The sequence below is a fragment of the Neolamprologus brichardi genome, chromosome 18, assembly GCF_056152115.1.
Source record: "Neolamprologus brichardi isolate AB-2024 chromosome 18, ASM5615211v1, whole genome shotgun sequence".
In the NCBI taxonomy this organism is placed as follows: Eukaryota; Metazoa; Chordata; class Actinopteri; order Cichliformes; family Cichlidae; genus Neolamprologus; species Neolamprologus brichardi.
This window is the reverse complement of record NC_142121.1, coordinates 8,917,926-8,938,337: the sequence shown is the minus strand read 5'-3', so window position 1 is coordinate 8,938,337 and position 20,412 is coordinate 8,917,926. Positions and strand designations below refer to the sequence as shown.

Below are 20,412 nucleotides of genomic sequence, written 5' to 3'. Positions count from 1 at the left end.
GCTAAGGGTCACAGATGAGGGGCTGTGTGAGATGTTTAATGGGAAAGGAAATAAAACCATTGTTCCAGACCTGCAGCTAAGATACTCGAGTATCTTCAAATATGAAGCTGAGTATTACTTCCATACTTTCCTCCACTGCTGATGACCTTGTTACCTGCTGCTCCCTGTTAATGATCAGCCTCAGTTCTGATAGTAAACTGTTGGCTCTCGTTCTGTCAGGTTGTTGCTCAGTGACGTCTTGTTTTCATTTTCCTTCTTCTTCAAATGTGTCTTCCTTTAACTCTTTGCTTTTGTTTCTGCTTCAAACACCAAATGATACACGTGCTGCACCTCTGATGGTTTGTCAGAGAGCAGAACAATTTACATTACAGAGAATATTTTACAGTTGAACATAAACTTTAAATGCATCATGTGTTTCCCATTACTGGCTGACTTGTCCGTGTCTTTTGAAAGGTGATAGTTGTGTATCTTTAATCAGTTAATGCAATATGCTTGACTGAAAGAGCCATCCAGCGGGTCAGATGGAGAATTTTTCATGCCGAATCTGACCCACGAGCCTTATGTTTGACACCCCTCATTTATACCTTTTCTCTAAAAGAACAGATTCAATTACAGTGTGGATTTGCTCACCACAGGAAAAATCATGAATGTGATAAATTGTGTCATATCTGACCTCTAAGCATCATTTTAACTGTCACAACTGGTGAAGATGGAGCTGAACTGACCAGCAGCATGTATAGTTAGATTTTTACTGGTTAGCAAATGTTCACAGATGAATATCAGCGGCTGTGAGAGTTTTAATGGGAGTGAAAAAAATGTTACAGTTTCTGGAAACTTGACTTTGTTTGAGTTTCTAAAAATTCATTTACATCTGAAGTGGCGCTGAGCAACAGCTGCTTTTTGTGAGAGGGGAAAACAAGTTGTTGTTGTTTTTATTTAAAACTTAACCTGAAGGTTGTGCCACAATTTCAGCTGCAAGAAGTGCAAAACAGCACATAAGTAGAAAAAATCATTATTGATTAAAGTCCCTGAAAATATAAAGGACAGTTATACATGTACTTGGATACTTTCAGCTACTCTGCGTGACTTTTGTACCCTGCTGCTCCCTGTTAATGATCAAACTCTGACTGACAGTAAACTGTTGACTCTCGTTCTGTCACGTTGTTGATCAGTGACGTCTTGTTTTCAGATGTCTGCCTTTAACTTTTTGGTTTTTTTACTGAGTAATATACCAGGTGTTGAAGCTCTGATGGTTTTTCAGAGAGTAACAACTTTTATGGCAGAGAACATTTTAAAACTCAACATAAACTTAAAATGAATTATATGTAACACATTATTGGCTACTTTAACTGTGTTTTTAGGATCTCTATCTTCCTGTATTATCTGTAGGCTTCTAGCTCACTGAATATGGCGCTTTTTAACGCTCGATCTCTGTCTAATAAATCATTCTTGTTGAATGGTTTTATCTAAAAAACTGGATTTTTTATTCCTGACTGAGACCTGGCAGCGGGATGTAGACTACTCGTCACTTGTTGAACTCTGCCCGGATGGCTATACTTTTATTACCCGGCCTCGGTTATCTGGTCGGGGTGGTGGGCTTGCCGTGGCTTTCCAGGACCGTTTCTCCTGCCGCTCCGTTAAAATTGGACATTTTCTTTCATTTGAGCAGCAGCTGCTTAAAGTTGGTAACAAGGATCCTTTCTGCTGTGCTGTGGTGTATCGTCCATCTAATAGGTTCTAATAGATCTAACAGGTTATTTTTATCAGAGCTCAGTGACTTCTTATCTGCTACTATGAAGCTGTCTAGGGTGCTCATAGTTGGGGACTTTAACATTCACATTGATGATGACTCCGACCCATTCGCCACAGACTTTATGAACATTATGGATTCTTTTCATTTTGCTCAGCATGTGTCCGGTCCTACACACAGCAAAGGTCACACACTGGACCTTGTTTTTACTTTGGGTTTAATATTGATTTCATTTGCTCTGAGAACATTTATATTTCTGATCATTATTGTTTTTAACTTGTCTTTTAATGAGCCTTTGTCCCCCGTTAGACGGATGGTTAGCTCTCGCATCTTAAACTCCTCCACAGCGGAGAAATTTGTGGATGCTTTTAACTTACAGCTATCTCCTCAAAATGGTTTTGATTTCTCAACCAGTCTTTTTAATAATTGTTGCCTTTCTATTTTAGATGAAATTTGTCCGGTTTAAGACGAGTGTTTCTGCCTCCAAATCTCCTCCTTGGCCAAATGACAGTATTCATTGTCTAAAACGTGATTGTCATAAAGCGGAGCACAGGTGGAGGAAAATTCAATTCAATTCAATTTTATTTATATAGCGCCAAATCACAACAAATGTCGCCTCAAGGCGCTTCATAGATACAGAGAAAAGCCCAACAATCATATGACCCCCTATGAGCAGCACTTTGGCGACAGTGGGAAGGAAAAACTCCCTTTTAACAGGAAGAAACCTCCGGCAGAACCAGGCTCAGGGAGGGGCGGGGCCATCTGCTGCGACCGGTTGGGGTGAGAGAAGGAAGACAACTCATCTAAATGTTCAACTCCTCTATCTAAAGGACCTTTTAGCTTCTTTTAATAATGCGATCAGAGATGCGAGAGCTGCCCATTTCTCACACTTGGTTACAAAGAGCAGAGGCAATCCTAAGGTGCTGTTCAACACCATTAGTGACATTGTTTAGTGAAATTAGTGAAATTTTCTTTCTTTTCTGCTTGCAAAAATTCATAACGTGAGAATGAATTTGATATTCAGTTGTACGTTTCTTTTAAGCCCCAGGATTTATCTAAGCTTCAGCGTCTGAATAATTGCTTAGATTCGATCAAACGTTGGATGGCTGCAAATTTCCTCCAACTCAACGAGGGCAAAACCGAAGTCCTCGTATGCGCCCCTGATAGATTTTTATGGCAGATGCTGAAAGCCCTTGGTCCTCTCTCACTCTATGTTAAATCCTCTGTCAGGAATTTCGGTGTCACTTTTGACTCGACTCTCACATTGGACGGGCACGTGAAATCTCTGGTTCGGTCTTGTTTTTATCACTTAAGAAATGTGGCTAAGCTAAGCCCGATTTTATCTCGCTCTGAACTGCAGATTGCTATACATGCATGCAAAACGCTGCAGCTAGGCTTTTGACAAAATCCTCCAAGTACTCACATGTGACACCGTTGTTATCTCAGCTTCCTGTTGAATTTAGAGTCCATTTTAAGATCCTGGTCTTGACTTACAGAGCTGTGCACGGACTGGCACCAGCCTACATCTCTGATCTGCTACAGCCCGATGTCCCCAGCAGGTCCCTGAGGTCATGTGATCAGGGCTTACTTGCTATAAAACAGACTAAGATGAGAACTAAGGGTGACAGAGCTTTTGCCACTGTGGCCCCGAGACTGTGGACCTCTCTCCCCCAAACATTAAGAACTGTGGACTCAGTAGCTGTTTTTAAAAAACAACTCAAAACTCACCTTTTTAAAACTTTGCCTGTTTTATTTAGTCGTTTTTAAATCTTTTTATGACTTGTTATCTTATGTGGAGCACTTTGTGATTCTGTCATGAAAGATGCTATATAAATTATTTATTTATTTATTTTTGGCTTAGAGAGGTTCCACAGCTTTGTATGTGGCTTACCCTCTTTCACTGCAGAAACACATCATTGCCCACTAGTATCTATCATCAAGAAGAACTTGAATGAAATGACGCCAAGAATTTAGCGTCTGATAATGAGAATGCAGAGATGTGACTTTCAGCTAGTTTACACGCCAGGAAAGCACCTGATAATTGCAGATGCATTCTTACGAGCACCCACAGGGGGCATGGTGAGCACAACAGAAGAAGACATTCAGACTCACATAAACATGGTCTCTGCCAAACTTCCTGTGCCAGACATGAAATCTAAGCAAATAACTGACGAGACTGCACAAGACACAGAACTGCAACATGTTATGGAAAGCATGTCAAATGGATGTTTGTTGGCTCGTGTCCACTCTTCTACCATATTAGAGGAGAACTGAGTGTAGTCAATGGACTGCTATTGAAGCAGGACAAAATCGTCATTCCACAGACAACGAGGCAAGAGATGCTTACCAGAATACATGAAGGCCATCTCGCAATTGAGAAATGCAAAAGAAGGGCAAGAGAGACAGTCTTTTGGCCTGGAATGAACAGAGAGATAAAGAATATGATAAGAAGGTGTGAGACATGTCAGAAGTAACACAATAAACAGACCAAAGGATCTATGGTTGTTGAGGAAACACCAACAGCGCCAGGATGGATTTGTTTCATGTTAAAAACAACTAAATTTACAATATTTACAATGAACTTTTGACCTACTCAAAATGTTAAAAATATAAATAAATAAGACTATAAATAACCTTTCTGAGAATGTCCAAACACCAAGTGCAGCTATCAAACTTTAAGTAGGTTGCACTTTTTACTGAAAGTTGTAAATCAAACAAACCCTGTTAGTGCCTCCCTTCACAGATGTGTCTGTATCAGGATGGGTCTAAACAACATGGTGTAAATGCAGTTGCTGGTGAGCCTCATTTCCTGTAGGAGGTGAGACAGAGAAATGGACCTTCCCTGTCGAGCGCTGGGAGAGAAACTCCTGCTCATCCCCTCACTTGGCGCTTCCCCGTTAACCCACTAGATGGCAGGTTTGCCATTAGAAGATCAGGAATAGACCCATTCATTGAAACGTTGATCCCATTACTTACAGAACAAATGACTCTGACCTGTCATATAACAAACTTATAAAAAACATGCCTCAGAAATACCCGTGAGACAGAATACGTACTATCAGACACTTGCATGGAGAAACCTTATGAATACCAGCGCTCACACACTCACGTGTGCACGCAGGTACTTACAGACTCACACTATCTCGGGTGGCTGCTGCCTCAACATATCAAGCATTATCGATTTTGTGTACTGCTTAAAAGATTCAGCATTTATTATTTACTGTTACCCAGTGTTGGGCAAGTTGCTTTGAAAAAGCCTTTACCTTTTACCTTTTTATTAAAAAAATAACCACTTCGATGTCACGGAAAAGAGGGACCCAGGCGCGGTTCTTCTTCACAGAAACACAGTGCGTTTATTTACAGTGAAACAGACAGGCAAGTCCAACAATTCACTCAAAAGTGCAATTTTTCCAATCGTGCTCGTCCCTTGCTCCCAGTGCGTTCCGTGTTGTAACTCCCTTAGTGTGTGTGCTCCCCAACTCGCTTCTCCGCTCGCCCCTCCTGGAGGAAGAAGGAAAATCCACCGTTAGCCACACGCTCGCCGAATAACAAGCTCACACTGCTCGCACGGACTATACCAGCTCGGAGTAATAATCCCACGTCAACTGTCGCCGCGAGTCCAGGTTAAATACCTCTGTCTAGCCGGGAGGAATGATTACCAACGGCTGGTCAGGTAATCAGCTGCAGGTGGGCCAGCAACAGCGAAGAGGGACTCCCAATGACGACAGTCGCCAGGACACGCCTCTCCCACGGCGCGCACTTCCGTAAACAGCCCGGAGGACCGGGGAGGGAGAGAGGGAGAAGCAAACACACACAGAAAACATAAACAGATGCAACTGGTTTCCTGTGCCAACAACGTGTGGTGCTGTGGTAAAGAATAGAGAAGGCACACAGATTGAGCTGCTGTTATCTTCACAGGAAGGTTTGTTCTTCACAATAGTGTCTTTGAACAGCTTCAGGAATCATTACATTCAATGCAAAGGAAAGACCTTCTGCTTCAGTCCCATTTACAATACATGGCCACAGTTTCCTTTGCTAGAGTCTATATAAATCTCTCAGCACAACTCTGACTAAACATGCTGCTTGAGTCCATTCAAAATATTACAACTACAATATCTAACATTAAACTTTATCATATATAAAAATATAGCATTCTTTATAAAGACACACAAACACACTTGTGCTCCCTGTACTTCCTTTTTAAATACATTTATAAAGCATATTAAATGAATCTGTTTTTAATCATTTTAATACTTGTTACAGCACTAAATTATTTATGTGACGTGTTTCTAATGTACTGACAATGTAACTTCTTTTTTTATGGTTTCAATTCTTACAAAAATAATGGTTTTGGTATAAAACAAACAGTCTCTCATGTGGTTTAACTGCCACACACGCACACTATTCCACATTAGCCACTAAGCTAGATTTAGCATCACCTGCAGCTTTAACTCACAATTTTTCAAATAAACAACATTTTTCTTTTTATAAGGGGTGCAGTGAACATTTATTTTAATGCATATTTACTAACCTGTGGTAAAGAATAGAAAAGACATGAACGTTAAACTAGAGTTCGCTTCACAACAGGAAGGTTTATTCTTCCTCTGTGCCCCAAAACACTGCTCGATACCACCAGTGCGCTGTGTGCTCTCTAGTGTTCGCATGTGTAATAGCATTACCTCAAACTGCCATAATTCAACAAGAATGTTTAAATGACAGGTTAACAAATACAAACATAATGAAATTTTTCTTGAAGGTGACTGTTTTTCTCTGATTATTTTCAATATTGTATTTTGAAAGAAGCTATTTTAAACTCTTTACGTGTTCATCTGGCGAAAGAAAAATGATTTTCTTATAACTAAAATAGATCGTGAAGTACGCTTTCATTAACTCATCTATATAAAGCATTTTATTGAGGGTACAGTAGCCGTGGTAGCTTATCTTGAAACAACAACTGTAATCTCCATATATTTCAACTATTTCCTGGAAAAAAAAAGTGAACTTTAACCTCAAAATAAGTAGTTTTATCTTAAGGAGGCTCTAATACTTTGTAATAAACAGACCGCACCCTGGCTCTTGTCACTGCCAGGATATTTCTTTAGCGCCTCCCTTCACAGATGTGTCTGTATCAGGATGGGTCTAAACAACATGGTGTAAATGCAGTTGCTGGTGAGCCTCATTTCCTGTAGGAGGTGAACAAGAGCAGAGATCTGTTTCCCTTCAGAGCACAGAGGTTGTTTCTGTTCAGAGGAAGTGAAACACCTGTCGCTACACCTGAGTCTACTATATATTTGCACCATGAAGAAATGAATTGTTTGCACCAGTAATAAATAATCAAATATATCAAATTATCATCAATGTTTAAATAAATGAACCATTGCAACAAACAAAACAACAATTCAACAGACAGTTCTATAAAACTGTGGATGATTCAAAGTGCTGCTATAACTGCACAACAAAACTGCAGTGAGAAAAGCTTTAGATGTTCAGTTTAGTTATAATGACAGTTAAACAACTAAAATACTCGGTTAAGTAGGTGAGAAAAAGTTTCATTTACTGGATCAGTTTAAGACCAAAATACATTTGAATGAATTACTGACATGGACACTTTGTGAAAAATTACTAAACAGTTCAGGCAAAATTTTACTAAAACCTTGAATTAAACTTGAAAGTTTGCATTTCAAGCACATCTTGATGTTTTCATTGAAAATCCACAGTGACTGTGTACACAGGAAAAACTACAAAATAATGTTTGTTTGTTTGTTTTTGTAAACACTGTGGACCGATCTGCATTTGTTATTGCTAAATTTAAATATTTGTTACTATTTAATGATCATAATCTCATTTGAACATAGGTTTGATTTAGTGGAGTCAGTTGTTCCCATGCATCATTCTGTAAGTGTGAGAATGAACTAAGATTAGAAAATGTCAAAATATAAAGTTTGATTTATTTTAATTCATCACAGCATCCTAAACTTTGCTGAACTTTTTGAAATATAAAATGAACTCGCTGAGTGTTGACTGTCACATTTCAAAGCACCAAGTAAAGATAAACTATTAAACTTTAACTGGGTCAGACTTGTTACTGCATGTTGTAACCAAACATATCACACCCTGCATCATGTGATTGGCTCTTGGTCGCTCTGTAAGAATATTTCTTTAGTGCCTCCCTTCACAGATGTGTCTGTATCAGGATGGGTCTAAACAACATGGTGTAAATGCAGTTGCTGGTGAGCCTCATTTCCTGTAGGAGGTGAAAAAGAGCAGAGATCTGTTTCCCTTCAGAGCACAGAGGTTGTTTCTGTTCAGAGGAAGTGAAACTGTCTGACAGTCACTGAGAGACGGTGAAACGGCACAGCACATGAATCAAATGGATCAAACAAAATTCTGCTGTTCAGTCTGTTTGGATCTACTGAAGGATCCGGTGACTATTCCCTGTGGACACAGCTACTGCAGGAACTGTATTAAAAGCTTCTGGGATGAAGAGGAAAAGAAGAAAATCTACAGCTGCCCTCAGTGCAGACAGACTTTCACAGCGAGGCCTGTCCTGGTGAAAAACACCATGTTAGCAGATTTAGTGGAGGAGCTGAAGAAGACTGGACTCCAAGCTGCTCCTGCTGATCACTGCTATGCTGGACCTGAAGATGTGGCCTGTGATGTCTGCACTGGAAGAAAAATGAAAGCCTTCAAGTCCTGTTTATTCTGTCTGACATCTTACTGTGAGAAACACCTTCAGCCTCATTATGATGTGGCTTCATTCAAGAAACACAAGCTGGTGGAGCCCTCCAAGAAGCTCCAGGAGAAGATCTGCTCTCGTCATGATGAGGTGATGAAGATGTTCTGCCGTACTGATCAGCAGAGTATCTGTTATCTCTGCCCTGTGGATGAACATAAAGGCCACGACACAGTCTCAGGTGCAGCAGAAAGGACTGAGAGGCAGAGAGAGCTGGAGGTGAGTCGACAAAACATCCAGCAGAGAATCCAGGACAGAGAGAAAGATGTGAAGCTGCTTCAACAGGAGGTGGAGGCCATCAATCAGTCTGCTGATCAAACAGTGGAGCACAGTGAGAAGATCTTCACTGAGCTGATCCATCTCATCCAGAAAAGAAGCTCTGATGTGAAGCAGCAGATCAGATCCCAGCAGGAAACTGAAGTGAGTCGAGTCAAAGAGCTTCAGGAGAAGCTGGAGCAGGAGATCACTGAGCTGAAGAGGAAAGATGCTGAGCTGAAGCAGCTCTCACACACAGAGGATCACATCCAGTTTCTACACAACTACCCCTCACTGTCAGCACTCAGTGAGTCTACAGACTCATCCAGCATCAATATCCGTCCTCTGAGCTACTTTGAGGATGTGACAGCAGCTGTGTCAGAGGTCAGAGATAAACTACAGGACATTCTGAGAGAGGAATGGACAAACATCTCACTGACAGTCACTGAAGTGGATGTTTCACTGTCAGATCCACCAGAGCCAAAGACCAGAGCTGGATTCTTAAAATATTCACGTGAAATCACACTGGATCCAAACACAGCAAACAAAGAGCTGTTATTATCAGAGGGGAACAGAAAAGCAACATTAATGAAACAACAACAATCTTATTCTGATCATCCAGACAGATTCACTGGATGGTGGTCGGTCCTGAGTAGAGAGAGTCTGACTGGACGTTGTTACTGGGAGGTGGAGTGGAGAGGAGTTTATGTAGCAGTCGCATACAAGAATATCAGCAGAAAAGGAGGGGGTATTGAATGTTTATTTGGATATAATGACAAATCTTGGTCATTATATTGTGACAACAACAGTTATACATTTTGGTACAACAACATCCAAACTCGTGTCTCAGGTCCTCGTTCCTCCAGAGTAGGAGTGTACCTGGATCACAGAGCAGGTATTTTGTCCTTCTACAGCGTCTCTGAAACCATGACTCTCCTCCACAGAGTCCAGACCACATTCACTCAGCCGCTCTATGCTGGTCTTTGTCTTAATTTTTATGGAGACACAGCTGAGTTGATTAAAGTGAAATAGACTGAAGTCTTTCATATTGTGGGTTTAAATCTGTATTTTAGTTTCATTTTATTTTCTCTCCATCATTTCTGCACAGAGATCAGCTGTCAGTCAAACATTATGGGTGGTACCTCCACATCTTCTAGTTGTTCTCTTGATGTTTCTGAGTTTTTAAAGGAGATCTTTCCTGTGACTGTTTATGGAGGCTATCACTGCTCATCATCATTTTGATTTACTAAAATATTTCTCCACATGAAAATGTAAACTTCTCTATCCTCTAAATGTTTCTGGAATATTTGTATTGAAAAATGTCGACATTTCTCTTTATGAGTATGGCAGACCATGTGTGTGTGTTTGTGTTTGATTTTGTCAAAATCATCAAACAAATGAGGAAAAACTGTGATTTTAATGAATGAATTCATATATTGTGTTGATGTTTTATTGTGTGAATAAACTGGAAGGTTTGACTATAAATCAAACTTTGAACAAAGTCTTTTCTTCTGTCTTCATTCCAGGATCTCACTCAAATCTGATGCAGAAAATATGAAACTAATCTGAGAGAATAACTGAAGCAGTTTTCCTCCTGAAAAGCTTCAGGCTTCATTTGGACACTACGTTGGACAGAAGTCTCCACAAAAATGACTCAGAAACACAAATATTATTAATGAAAGTCCAAATGTCAAAAAGGGGTCATACATGATCCTGAGAAATGTCAATTGTCGGAAACAAAGCTGCAGAGACGAGTGGGAGAACATTCCTCTACATGTGAGACACTAATAAAGTCATCATAAAACCATTGCTTTAAATTACTGCTGCCAAAGTTGGGAACTTTATTTGTCATATGACAGTCTGTATGAGCAACATAGTTTAAACTTCCACGGCGGCTCCTTTGAAGAGAAGAAAAGAAACACGTCTTTACCAGCCTTCTGAGACAACGGTGGGCGTGTCAAACTGAGTCGACACGCCCACCGCGGAACTAGAGCGTAAAATATAAACTTTAGCTCCGTCCTTTACAATCTGTTTCTAATCATTCGTTACTTCAAGCGCCAACATGTCTGCTGAAAAGTGTCTCGCTAAAGGTAAGAAATAAAGTATTACTCTGTTAACTGAAGGCTGCTTATCGATGTGAAATGCAATAGTTTTATTCCTCCGATTCGATCTGTGTTAAGGATTTAGCTTCGTTTTTGCAAAATTATGCTTTAGTCCTATGAAACCTCTTCGTGCCGATTTGAAGCGCCAAACGGTCCAGATGATTATTAATTTATAAACGTTTATAAACGAAACTCTTTATGCCTGAACCAATTTGTCTGAACAAACAGCGACTCACTGTGGCGTCTCTGAAAACAAGCAGACGTCAGAAAAGAAAAAACAAATCCAGTTGAAATACAAGTACAAATGTATAAATGTGCATAATCCACAGTCAGCTGCCCTGTAATCAAATAGAAATGATAAATTCACTGTAAGTTTGAAAATAAAGGTGTTTGTAAAGTCAGTTAATGCCGTTTCCATAAAGCTTGGGATGTTGTGTAAAAATACTACGAAGACAAAATGCTGATGTGGAAGCACAACATAACCCAAACTGTCAGCTATAAAATTACTCTGAAAATTATACTACTGTACAAAATAGATTTTTTTCTTTTTTTTTTACTTTAGTAAAGGTTTAACAGGAGAAAAGTCTTTACGTAACCCCTCTTCAGGTTTCCCTACTGACCAGTCTTTTAATGGGAGAAACATTTCTGTATCCCTCAGGTAGCGCTGCCCCTGGCCCAGTCCCTAAAGACTACATCAGGGTTTACAGCATGAGGTTCTGCCCTTTTGCCCAAAGGACCAGACTAGTGCTCAAAGCCAAAGGAATCAAGTAAGGCTACTCTTTATTCTAGTTTGCTGTAGAAATGAAAAATCATCACAGTCATTCAACCTGTGCTTAAACATGCACACATAACCTGCTTTTTTGTTTTCAGATACGAAACCATAAATGTCCACTTGAAAGAAAAACTCGATTGGTACCTTAAGAAGAATCAATTTGGTCTTGTCCCAACGCTTGAGACACCTGCTGGTGAGGTGATATACGAGTCACCCATCACCTGTGAATACCTCGATGAAGTTTACCCTGAAAAGAAGCTGCTTCCCTCCTCTCCCTTTGCTAAGGCTCAGCAAAAGATGATGCTGGAGCACTTTTCCAAAGTAGGTCACACAAAAACTTGCATATAAACCTTAACGTTTTGTTTTTTGTTAACCACCACCAAATAATAATATTAATGTCACTGTTTCCTACAGGTGATACCGTACTTCTACAAGATCCCAATGGATAAAAAGAAGGGAGAGGATGTCTCCGGACTGGAAGCTGAACTGAAAGAAAAGTTTGCCAAGTTAAACGAGGTAGGGCACACCTTTGAGGCCTCTGGTTCCTTTATCCATTAACCCAACATATGAGGTGATACACTGTGTGTGAATGAGTGTGTGCCTGTGAATCACAGTCATTGATCAAAGGTTGTTTTTATTAAAACAATTAAGTTTATCTTTCCTGACAGTGCCTGGTTATTCCAGTTAATTACAACTCTAATGAATGTAACATTCAATTTCTAGGACCTCGTTAACAAGAAGACCAAGTTCTTTGGTGGCGATTCTATAACAATGATCGACTACATGATGTGGCCGTGGTTTGAGAGGGTAGAAGCGTATCAGGTCAAACAGTAAGTAATAATCTTTACAGATATTTAACTTATAGAAAATTGTAAATATTTTTTTTAAAAAAAAGCTCAACTGTGGGGAGCCTAAGTATATTATTTACTAGAAATGTTACAAAAGTTAGAAATGTTTTTTGTAGAGATGGCACGATACCACTTTTTAATGTCCGATACCTATATCATAAATTTGGATATCTGCCGATACCGATATGAATCTGATATAGTGTGTTTTTTAATCAATAAAAATGTTTGTTAATATCTTGCTGCTTTTTGCATAAGTTCATACTCAAGTTACAAAAAAACAAACACTAAAGCTATTCTGTTATATTCGTATGCAAAAAATACACTGCACCCAAAATATTTCATAGTTCAGCAATACTGATCAATCTAATAAACTTAAACCTACTCCATCCTCCCTATTCTGGTATTTTAAAGAGTAAGCAACCTAACTAATAGGGTTGCAAACTCCCAGCAAAAAAAAAAAAAAAGGGAAGGGAACCCCCCCACCTTATGATGCTTAATCGACGTAATCAACTTTAATTTGATGCAGTGTGGGAAAAAATGCACAGAAATCAATTATTTTTCAAGAATAATTAAATAGATTCAACATCTTTCTTCAACAGAATTGCAGACTGCACAGATGGTACCTTCCCAAAGGAAAAAGTACCATAGCTTACTAGGGTATATTAGACTTAATAGTTACTATATACAGTAATAGACTTCTATACATTTTTCATCAGATTAAAACTTTGGGTGTAAGATTTGGATAATTATTTAATAAAAGCTAGACATTTTAAATGAGAATAAGAAAGAAAAGTATGTCTTTGAGCCCCCCTTTTCCCTGTTAATGCCCTATCGGCCCCCCTGGCTAAACTTTGCTAGATCCACCCCTGCACAGTTAACAGCTGTCAGCTACTTAGAAAAGGATCCTGGTGTAGAAAGTAATAACAACAGCTTATCAAGCTTAAGGGTCACTCACATATCTTCTGTACGGTGTTTTATAATCCCAAACCTTCACAATCTATTGGAAATGTTCTGAAATGCATGATGCATCTGCACCACTGCAACTGACCTATTTGTCACATCAAGTCGGTAACAAAGGACACTTTCTGCAGAAGCAGTGATTCTCCCGACATTTCTGCATTTTCTACACTTCATTTAAGAACTATGGAAATATGGAAACACACAAAGGAAATGTGTATAGAAGAAGTTTTGTTGTTCAGTTACTGCCTAATTACACACAAGTTCACACAGATATATATGAAGTTGGACACTGATTTGAAACATTTCTCTATTTAAAGGTCCTCCTAAGGTCCTTCTTCTCTGTTATTTTCCCTCTTGTATGTGCTGTCACATTAAACATGACCAACGTTACAGAGAATGGAGTCTGTTGGAGTTTTCTCTTTATTCTTTTTTTGGGGGGTTCAAAAACTTTTTAGGTAGTCAAACTAAAGTCTCAGGCTTCAGGCTGCTCTAAATGTTCTGTTTCAAGAGTTCTTTTCTAGTCTTGGCTCTTTATGATGTCAGTGAGGGTGGTCAGCTAACTCTGACACACAGCTTTGACTGTATCCACTAGAGGTGGATCGATTGCTTGTATTGGTATTGGATTAATGCTAGTGCAGTAGGATCAATACTTTTCTATCCTCAGTATATAGCCCACTGAATTGTGTTAAATATTTTCTTGAGGTAAATATACATCAAACATGTTCTATGAAAAATGTCTGACCCGTTTTGTGTATATCTATTTATAGCCTACGGCACATTTAAACAACAGACATTGAGCCAAAGTAGATTAGAGAGACGCACATTTAGATTCCAGTGAAGCAAAATACTGAGAAGCTGAAAGGCGTTTATTATTGTTATTATTATTATTATTATTATTATTATTATTATTATTGTTGAAAGTAAACATCACAGTGGTCGTTGAGATGTGCTCAGAATTTGCAGATCGATGATGATTGATCTCATCATAAGTCATGACCAGTGTTGGTCAAGTTACTTGAAAAAAGTAATCAGTAACTAATTACTGATTACTTCCCCAAAAAAGTAATCCCGTTACTTTACTGATTACTTATTTTCAAAGGTAATTAATTACTTAGTTACTTTTTAAAAACAGGATTTACAACCTGAATAGGTGATAAAGTGATAGATCTTTCAGCCCAATTCTACTTTTTCTACATAATCATCATACAAAATGTAATCAAATGGAAAAGTATCTTTTTAAAACTTGTTTTATTAGTTTTAATCTTTTAACTTTATGCATCAAGCAAAAATTTAATTATCTGCAACATTCTCTGACTGGAAGAAATTAGTTTAACATTTAAACCTATTTTCTGCACATTCCAGCACATAAAATAAAATATTTTGTGTGTTTACACTCAGTCTTTCAAATAGATGCAAGTAAAACACAGCAGAAAATAAATAAAGTCAAAGACTAGCGGTCCTGTTGCTCTATTTTCACCTGTAAAGCAGGAGTGGGGTAGGCGGAGGTTTACCCTGGTGCAGGTGTGCAGCCGTCGGTGGAAGAATCCGCGAGTTTCTCTGTGAATTTCCCATTACGTCGTAGCTACTCGGTGCTTGCTCGGAAGTTTAGGGTTTTTTTCGCTGTAAAAAGAAGTTTTCTACCCACGCACAACGGACACTAATGTTTTTGTCACTTTTTATGGAATCAAACTCAAAGTAAGGTCAGTACTTCCACGCTTTAAACGCTGCACGCTCATACTCTCTCTGCATGATCCATTGTTGATCTGCACACAGCTGTTGTCACGAACGTCACACTCGCTTACGTCACTGTCATGAGACATTCTCGCAAAAAAAATCACGGTTTTAGTAACGCAGTAACGCAGCGTTCCTACGGGAAAGTAACAGTAATCTAATTACCGTTTTTGCAATAGTAATCCCTTACTTTACTCGTTACTTGAGAAAAACTACTTACTGTAATCCGATTACTTGCGAAAAAGTAATCGGATTACTGTAATCCTATTACTTGGATTACTGTAATCCGATTACTTGAGAAAAGGTAATCGGATTACTGTAATCCGATTACTTGAGAAAAAGTAATCGGATTACTGTAATCCGATTACTTGAGAAAAAGTAATTGGATTACTGTAATCCTATTACTTGGATTACTGTAATCCGATTACTTGAGAAAAAGTAATCGGATTACTGTAATCCGATTACTTGAGAAAAAGTAATCGGATTACTGTAATCCGATTACTTGAGAAAAGTAATCGGATTACTGTAATCGGATTACTTGAGAAAAGGTAATCGGATTACAGTAATCCGATTACTTGAGAAAAGTAATACTAAATATCATTAGTATTGGCAATACTGGCCTCGTATTTACTCCGTATAGTATCAATACCAGAATTTGCAGTATCCACAGCAATCCTCCCACCTGCTGCTCAAATCATCTGTTTTTGAGGGGCAACCAATCAGAAGAAAGCTGTCTTACAGACTCTGTGAGGACTAAGGGGCCGTACCATCTTCCAGGATAAGACAAAGAAGGTTTATTTTGAACAGTGAATCATGCAAAGCTACTTTTGTAGAAACACAAATATACTTTCTGAAGTGAGCACACAAGATCCTGTTTAAAGCTCAAACTGCAGGCAGATATCTTTCTGTTTATTTTGGCTTTATAAACTATTTATGAGGAAGATAAAGCAGTTAGCAGATATTTAAAATTGTACTGACAGTAAGCGAGTGGCCACATCCCTGAGAGCTGAAACTCTGCTTCAACTGCTGCTGAACTGACAAGATTTATTTCATCAACCAAACACGATGTCGATGAAAGGCGTCGACAGCGCGACAGGTGGAAAAGCTTTCGATGGGTAAATCGAAGAAAACAAACAGAAGTATGTTTTCCTTGCTTCCTTATTAGTTTTGCAAAGCTCGAATAGATATTGTTGAAGAGCTATCGAGCGCGGTGTAATTGCTCTGCTTTTTAATGCAATGAGATGTTTCATCATTTGGAAAAACAGCATATTTAAGATATTGATTTCATCGGTTTCAATGAGGCATGCACGTCCACTGAGCATGTATAACTGTAATTATCACTGGCAAAGGATCGAGGGAGAACGGCTCTGCAACAGAAGAGCGAGCAACCACAATAAAGTATATTTAATAAAGGTAGCTCGCTTCAGTTTTGCTCTTCTGTATTTAGAAAGTGTAGAAATGTTTAGCTGATTTAGAGTTTAGAAATGTGTTAACATAGAATCTAGAATTATTGTAGAGACATTGACACTGCCCTCAATGTAATAAAGGCCTGATGGTGTCCTGAATTTAGGAGCAGAGTATAGGAGACCCTCCCCAGTTGAACTGTGAAAGTAAAACAGAGAGGAGTTAATCCTGAGAGGAAATTCCCCAGAGAATGTTTGGGTGGGGGTCTCAACATTTGACCTGGATAACTGTGGTCTGGAAGGGAAATGTGTTTTTTATGACCTCTAGGGAGTCACCTACACCCACAGTGTTTTAACTGTCACGCACACTCACTTACGTGCACACACATACACACAGGTATGCGTACACAGTCACACACGAGCACTCACACAGACACAGACACAGAGTTTGCAGCACACCGTAGGGGGTTTTATGATGGGGACACCTCTATAAAGCTGGCTCTAACTAACAAAGGGGTGAAGATTTTGCAGAGGGACACACCGGCCTCGTCTTCCCTTCTAGAAGTGCATGCTTAAATGAAGGTGAATAAAAATAAATAAAAGTTTTGTGAAAATAACTACTGAGTTCCGGTGCCGTCTCTGGAAGTTTCGACGAATAAAAGAACAGGGGTAAAACTGATTTCGTAACAGTTTTGGTGCCGAAACCCTGGGATTCGCTTGAGGCCCAGAGAGGATGAATTGGCAGAGCTGAGATCGTGAAACGAGGCGAACAGAGAGCTAGCTCACATGATTAAAAGGTAAGCACGACCTGTTTATTTTCGAACCGTGCATATTGTTTAAAGCCTAAATTATCTGTTCGCTAAGTTGAACGTATCGCAGTGTAAATTCACTCAGTAGAAAAAAAGGCGGCTAGCGTCCGTCTCAGTGCGTTAAAGCAAGAGACTTTTGTAAGAACTCCAAGTTGATGTTTAGCGTACTGTGAGCGACTAAAGCAAGAGACTTTTCTAACGGTGTGTTCACACCGAACGCGATGGATGCGAACAAAAACGCCCCAAACGCCCCTAATTTGACGCGTGCACATTCGCGTCTCAACGCGTGTCCAAGAAAAATCCATCGCGCTTCAAAATATGATATTTTGACGCGCGTGAACCCGAAATATGGGAGGGATGTGGGAGGAAGTTGTGCCAGACCGGTATCTTTGCAAGATGGCAGCTGTCGAGTTAGCGCTTGAAGAGAGAGTCTCCCTTCTCTATGTACTGTGGAGAGCAGAGCAGCGGCGTAAAAGACGCCCTCGCCGTACCTGGGTCCATCAGGTCCTCCAGAGGCGTGAGCAGTTTGGTGAGTTTCACCATTTGCTCCAGGAGCTGCGCCTGGATGACGGCCGATTTCAGCGATATCACCGTCTTTCACTCGGCCAGTTTGAGGACCTGCTTTCCCGCGTCGGTCCCAGAATCGCCCGCCTAGACACCAACTACAGGCGCTCAATCCCACCTGCAGAGCGCCTGTCCATCTGCCTGAGGTTAGTAAAAGTATTTAATACGGTAGTCCTTTATTGATACCTGTGCTAATATATGCTAAACTATCCATTTATACACTGCTAACGTGGATGTGCTATGCTAACAGTGAATGCTCTCGTTTTTTACTGAAAGCAAACTGTGGTACGGAGACGACTGTTTATAATATTTCTAGTGATACTCAGAAGGTCTCATCAAGTCCCGATTTAATTCGATTTATGCTGTTATCAGTGTTTGCAATGATAGCATGGCTGTGGTGTCATATCAATGTATGCGCTCGGTGTTTGCTGATATCAAACTGTAGCATTAGGACCACTGAGTTAACCTTTGTAGTGATACTCACTCCTTTTTATTTAGACCTGGTTTAATTCTGGGATAGTTGAATATTTGTATATAATCACCGCAGACTGTTTTAGATTATATCTAATATATATCATGTAATTATCCTTATAATTACAAAAGGTTTTATGTAAGATTTATGTTTTGCAATTTGTAATTTTGGAATTTCAATAATGTATTTTGTAACTGCAGTACACATAATACTCATTTTAAACAATTTTGTCCAGGTTCCTTGCCAGCAAACAACTCCTGCAGAGAGGCTGTCCTGGTGAGGGAGAAATTCATGGCTCACTTCTCGGCGGAGGGAGCTGTGTCTTGGCAACCAAAGGAGTAGCCTGTTTGAAGTCCGAGTGACTTCCCCACAACGGCTCTTTTAAGAGCCACCCACAAACCTCTAAAGAGTGTTCCTGTCCTTTTAATTTTTTCTTAATAAATGGAGCTCTACTCCAAAATAAACTAACCTCTTTTTACTCTCTTAAGTAACTTGTCTTCACTATGTTCCTATATACAGTGTGGTGCAAAAGTTTGGGCAACCTTATTAATAGTCATTATTTTCCTGTATGAATCGCTGTTACAATGAAAAATGTCAGTTAAATATATCATATAGGAGACACACACATTCATATACACTAAATATTTATTTCATTTCTCTTTTTTTGTGTCGCCAATTTATGCACCTGCTTGATTTAAACACTTATTGCACACTTTCTGTAAACTGCATTTCACTTCTCAAATATCACTGTGTGTGTCTCCTATATGATATATTTAACTGACTATTTTTATTGTGACAACCAGTGATTTGTACAAGAAAATAATTACTTTTCACAATGTTGCCCAAACTTTTGCATCCCACTGTATTAGTATGTTTTGTCATTAGTATAATATGAAATAAATTCTACTTGTGTCAAGTCGGGTGCCAATATTTGCTGTGTAGTAGAACAGAGACATTTTGTCATTATAAATGTTTATTTGAAAAAATATAAATTCATTAACAAAAACATTTATCATAAATATATGAAATTTAACTATTTACAGAGAGACAGGAATAAAAAGGACCCAGCTTGGAGTGGAAGAGCCTCAGGGAGAAGGAGGAGAAAAATAAGAACATTGTTTCTGCCCTGGAGAGCTGCTGCCTCATCAGAAAACCACTGATCATTAGGGTCCAATGTTTCCAAATTTAACACAGCTGTGCTGTTTTCAAAAACTAATTTATAAATTTGAAATTTCACGAATTCTCGTGTCTGAGGCGGCATGCTCTCCAGAGCAGGAACAAGGCCGAGGAGGAAATGTTCAGTTGGAGATGGGCGTGGCCTCTTTAGGGACTCCAGGATGGCCAGCTCCACCGCCGATGGACCGTCCTGGGACCCGTCCCTCGCCCGCCTTCGAGCTGTCCTCCTCTGTGGGCCTGTAAAACACAGCACAAAACAACACAAAGTAATGAGAAGGCTGCTACTAGATTTTCATTTTCAAAATTGAAAAAAAAAACATGATATAAACAGATTGGTTGTAGATATTTAGTAAAGGTGATCACAAGGGAATTCAAGCAAGTAAAAAGCTGTCAGTGCTTGATGTTCATACCTGTGGGTGCAGCAGCAGGAGCTGAGGGACCAGGGACTGGGGAGCCAGGAGAAGAGACAGCTGAGGACTCTGCTGCACGATTACTTGACTCTATGAAGACAATATTAAATGTTAACAGGTTGAAGACAAAAGTCATAGAGAATATTATATTATTATATACTTATTATTATTATTATATACAGTGGTCTCTCATTTATTGCAGCACATGAACAGTAGTCACAGTTCTCACAAGTTGATTCTCAAAGTGAAAACCTTTGTCGATTTTAAAACGTAAAAGTATTATGCCGCGCTTTTTCTCCGTCTGCGGCGCCACTTTTGTGCGCCTTTTTAGCTCCCGGTGCAGGTGTCTATTTCCGAATGAGGGTCATAGTTATGAGTGTTTTTGTGCTGTTTTTTTCTATTGGACGTGATGGTTATCAAAACCAAA

At 39.3% G+C, this 20,412-nt stretch overlaps 2 protein-coding genes across 3 annotated transcripts in view; both read left to right on the top strand.

The window, feature by feature from the left end:
• LOC148097652 (tripartite motif-containing protein 16-like) overlaps positions 1–20,412 on the top strand; it is a 106,313-nt gene that overhangs the window by 5,998 nt on the left and 79,903 nt on the right. Inside the window, exon 2 of one of the 2 annotated variants that reach the window (XR_015716770.1) lies at positions 7,929–8,120. The exons of the other annotated variant lie outside the window; for it this stretch is intronic. The gene's annotated coding sequence lies outside the window, so the exon portion shown is untranslated. Of the gene's footprint in view, positions 1–7,928; positions 8,121–20,412 lie in introns of those variants that run through there. 2 annotated transcript variants of the gene reach the window in all.
• LOC148097659 (glutathione S-transferase omega-1-like) lies at positions 10,684–12,446 on the top strand. Its single transcript, XM_087831314.1, has 5 exons — positions 10,684–10,828; positions 11,499–11,607; positions 11,711–11,933; positions 12,027–12,128; positions 12,336–12,446. Exons 1-5 carry the CDS (start codon positions 10,801–10,803, stop codon positions 12,444–12,446), a joined length of 573 nt encoding a protein of 190 aa, XP_087687440.1. The 5' UTR covers positions 10,684–10,800.

What these genes read in the sequence shown, in the direction of transcription:
- LOC148097659 (XM_087831314.1), top strand. Translation starts at nt 10,801, where the DNA reads ATGTCTGCTGAAAAGTGTCTCGCTAAAG. An exon ending in CTCAAAGCCAAAGGAATCAA is followed by an intron (nt 11,608 to 11,710) that starts GTAAGGCTACTC and finishes TTTTGTTTTCAG; the next exon opens with ATACGAAACCATAAATGTCC. An exon ending in TGCTGGAGCACTTTTCCAAA is followed by an intron (nt 11,934 to 12,026) that starts GTAGGTCACACA and finishes TGTTTCCTACAG; the next exon opens with GTGATACCGTACTTCTACAA.